The 4,215-nt window shown below is 50.7% G+C and overlaps 1 protein-coding gene across 1 annotated transcript; it reads right to left on the bottom strand.

Moving 5' to 3' along the window:
• Window positions 1-642: 642 nt before the first annotated feature.
• LOC119357251 (peroxidase 12-like) lies at window positions 643-2,384 on the bottom strand. The gene is made up of 3 exons (XM_037624247.1): window positions 2,117-2,384; window positions 1,552-1,737; window positions 643-1,428 (listed from the first exon to the last, which is right to left on the bottom strand). Exons 1-3 carry the CDS (start codon window positions 2,327-2,329, stop codon window positions 808-810), a joined length of 1,020 nt encoding a protein of 339 aa, XP_037480144.1. The 5' UTR covers window positions 2,330-2,384; the 3' UTR covers window positions 643-807.
• Window positions 2,385-4,215: the final 1,831 nt, after the last annotated feature.

Here is a 4,215-nt window from a genome sequence, read left to right on the forward strand (position 1 = left end):
AAAGTTGTTCCAGTCCTTGAAATGACATTTCGTTCAAAAATTTCAGATGGTAAAACATGATATTTCCGGTATTTTTCGGTAACTGGTTTTTCCGGGCAGCTTGGGTACAAAAACGGAAATGAGAAAAGAAAACCTGCTAACTAATTAGGCGGGCCGCATCAGTCTTAGTCATGGATGCGTGCGTTCCTACACACGACAATTCATCGTTGGGTTTGAGGTATTTGTAGCTAACTAGAGGATCTGTATGATATTTCAGCTGCAACGCGTTCATGCTTGATTTTTATCTGTGAATGATTTAAGTATTGTGGCCGTGACAGATTTTCTAGGTAGCATGTCTTCTCGTCCTCTCCCGCGCCTCACCCCCCAGGCCATCGGGCATCAGCGATCAGTGTGTCCGTCTGATTTCTGCTAAGATCGATCTGCAACGTCCGTCTGTACCTCCGGAGCAGCCCTTTCACTCCGGTGTGGTACATCAATTTTCTATATCATATCTATACACCGTGGCTTACACTTGAAATGGTAAGTTTTGGTAGCATTTGTTTGGCCTTATGCTGCATTGACCATCATCCAGTAGCAGGATGACAGTGACTGAGATAGCATTTCTGGAACCATAGTCCATAGCTAAAGACATATTTTACGATGTATGGTGATCACACTGATACGGTAGGAATCATATACTTGGGGCATGATGTCTGTTCACTCACTTTATTACAACATCACGATTACGCAAAACCACTAGCACCATGACACGATCATAGCGCACCCACGACTCACACTCTTCAGCAAGCACGGAGACTAACCAATCTCTTACATGGCGGCGGCATGGCCCTCGTCGCTGGCGGTCTCGATGCCCTCGACACGGCTATTGGGGACAGCGCAGTTGAACCGGATCTCGCCCTGGCTGCCGGTGAGCAAGTCCATGTTGCTCATCTTCACCATGGATTTGGCGAACTGCTCGAAGAATGCCCCCTGGTTGAGCGCGAACCGCGTCGCCATGCGCGTGGTGTTGGGGTGGACGATGAGGCCCTGGTCCGACTTGAACAGACCCTGCTTGGCAATGAGATCAAAGTAGTACTTGTTGTCGAACACGTCCGGCGTACGCAAATCGAGGGTCTGGTTGACGGTGCCCGCAGGCATGTCCTTAGCACACTTGGCCCTCAACTTGGCTGCGAAATTGGGGTCGATGACTAGGTCGGTGTCGTCGACCGGCGTGAAGCGGTCGGAGAAGGAGGAGCAGTGGGCGATGCCGAAGGAGTGCGCGCCAGAGAGGGACACCAGGTCCGCCTTGTCGAGGTTTCGGTCGCCGAAAGACTTGAGGAGTTCCGGCACGGTGAAGGAGGGCGCCGGTAGGGTGAAGACGAGATCCTCCAACGCTGGGGCTAGCGCGTCACGTCGGCCGAGAGCCACGTCGAAGTGGGGTCCGCCAGCCTATATTCACCACGTAGACGTATATGTTAGTCGTCAGTCGGCATCCAATCTGAACATTCAGATTTGGATTGATGGCCCTGCGTGCTGCATGGCAGGCATCAAGGTCTAGGGTACGTAGCGTACCAGCACGAGGGAGTCGCGGGTAGCAAGGACGGTGAGATCGGCGCAGGAGACAGTCCGGCCACAGGCGCGGTGCACGGCGGCGCGGATGCTCTCGATGAGGTTGAGCGCCACCGGCCGGAGCGTCAGGTTGGGCCCCATCCCCTGCTCGCTGTTGTTCCCGGTTAGGAGCACCGAGGCGTCGCAGCCCTGTAACAACAGTAAATAAGTAAGAAGCGTCATACTCCTACTTTTTTTTAGGATAGTAACAAGTGTCATATATACATACTATTCCCTCTGTCACGGTTTAGAAGACGCGCTTGGAAATTTCTCTGTGGCCTAGGTGGTTATCTATTGGTTGTGAGATGGGCTAAAAAATAGACACTGCGCATGCATATAAAAATAGTATATCGGAGTACTAGTTAGCTACTAAAAATAAATACAATGCGCCCTAAACCTTGTCAATTATGGAAACACACACAAATTCAACCGTGCCTTCTAAACTGTGACAAAAAGTGTACATATGTTCACTTAGTCACGTAAGCACACATGTACATACGTAAATTGTATATTTGTGCCGTATACCTACCTGCGGGAAGCAGTCGTGGAAGAGGATGCGGATGAGTGCGGGGGCGACCCCGACGTCTTTCCTGAAGGCCTCGGCGACGTGGTACTTGACGATGTGCTCCAGGTCCGGGCACGACACCGCGTGGAAGTCCGGCGAGAGCCCTGCCGCTGCCGAATGGACGGCCGCGCAGGCCAAGGCCAGGATGACAAGTGCCGCTGCTGCTTTGGACGCCATCTTTCTCACTCTGCAGCAGATGGATGGAGCTAAAGCGTGTCGTGTGGCTTCCTCAAGCAAAGCACCCCAAGGTATTTATAGTCGGTCGGTCCTCGGCCAAATGTCTCCGATGCAAGTAGTTAGCCGCATAGCTCGATCTGATCCACAATTCCACACAGATCGACAAGTCGCAGCCAGAGATTACTTACAAAAGTGGATCGACATGTGCAAGTTGCATTGCTTGAACCTAGAAGTCAGAAGAGCTGATTAAGACCTACCGTTGTGATAAAAGAGTTTGATAATGCATGCATCGATGGTGTCGCTTTCCTGGAGCTTTCGTGCACACGCATTTGCACCTAACCAACGGTGACATGTTACCAAACTAGCATACATGTGTATGCAATTAAGGGCGGGTGGGCACGCAAAGAGCTGACCGGATTGATTCCATGGATGGAGAAACCAGAAGATTAGTACAAATCCACTTGTTAATGTATATATTGTCGGGCATAGATTGCTAATCAAGATCAAGTAGGATATTATGAAGAATGGAGACCTGGATATGCTTAACGGATTTTGGAATAGTTTCAGATGGCATCTAGGAGTTGAGTGACAGCTTGATGGCGGATTAATTAGCTAGGGCTGGTTAGATAGATGGGATCGATCCATGGAGTGTGGTCTCATCTCCGGGAGGAATAATTTTGAATGGCACCTGCAAGATCGACATGCTAGAAATCCGCTGAAAATTCTTAGCTAGGTCGGCCACGTGATGCACCTTCACTGTATCATAGTGAAGCCAATTATAAATCTAGACTAGATGGAGCCAGTCATGCGCTTCTCTTTGCATATCTGATTGCGCTTCTCGATTTGAAGGCATTCTAGCTAGCTACTACGTACCACAGTCCAGTTAAATTACCGTCATCGACATCTTTTTGGAGAGTATAGGCATGAGAATACTGTCAGAAGCAAGGGCCTGGAAGCAAGCTGGACTGCTCAGAGGCGACCTTGACCGATTCTTTGTGGAGTTGTACTTGTGGGTTAGGCGTGAGGAGTAATCTTGTCCGTGTTGTAAGGGTGGACTTGGGTGTGTTCTTGTTGTAATCGCCCAGGTGGAGGGGGCTCTTAAACCGTTTCTCTCTTTAATATATGATACGCACTGCTCGTGCGTATTTGAGAAAAAACTGTTCTATTCGAGCTGTGGTTGGGCTCAGCTCTGCAAATACACCAATGACCGTCTGTGTGGCCTGCTCAAGCTACCTGCCCACTGAGCCATTGTTATCGGTAATTAACATTTTTTTAAGATTTAACCTTTTTTATTGCGGGTATTTCCAATCTTGCTAGCTAGCCGTAGCCAGACGGCGATAATACTACACACACGCAGGGAAACAACGGACAATTACGGACCCTCCCTGCGTGCTATACCTGGCCAGACCTCAGTCCGGGCCGGGCTTCGGGCTAGGCCTAGCCAAGCCTGAGGCAAAAAACCCAGGTCATTCCTGGCCCGGCCCGGCCATCGGGTCTCGGGCCGGGCCCCTTCAGGAAATCGAAAAAATGATGGACCCGGGCCGGGCCTGGCTCGGCCATCAGGCTCAAAATTTAGACCTGAGCCTGGCTCAGGAGCAGTGTCGGGCCAGACTAGGTCAGGCTTTTTCGGGTCAGGTTGGTCGGGCCGGGCTTCCCATGGCCAGGTATACTGCGTGCCCTCCACTAATTGGCCTCCCCTATGAGGGATCGATAGAGAGAAGAGCGTGCCTGGTCGTCTCTTGGACGACATGCTTGCGTCTGCATGCCAACCACTTGCAACGCAAATCACTCGCGTTCCTACACAACAAGTCAATGCCCAGCTCCTCCCTGCGTACATGCATGTGACATTTTGAATCTGAGTAGCAAAACAGCAGTGCTATACACAC

The sequence above is a fragment of the Triticum dicoccoides genome, chromosome 2A, assembly GCF_002162155.2.
Source record: "Triticum dicoccoides isolate Atlit2015 ecotype Zavitan chromosome 2A, WEW_v2.0, whole genome shotgun sequence".
In the NCBI taxonomy this organism is placed as follows: domain Eukaryota; kingdom Viridiplantae; phylum Streptophyta; class Magnoliopsida; order Poales; family Poaceae; genus Triticum; species Triticum dicoccoides.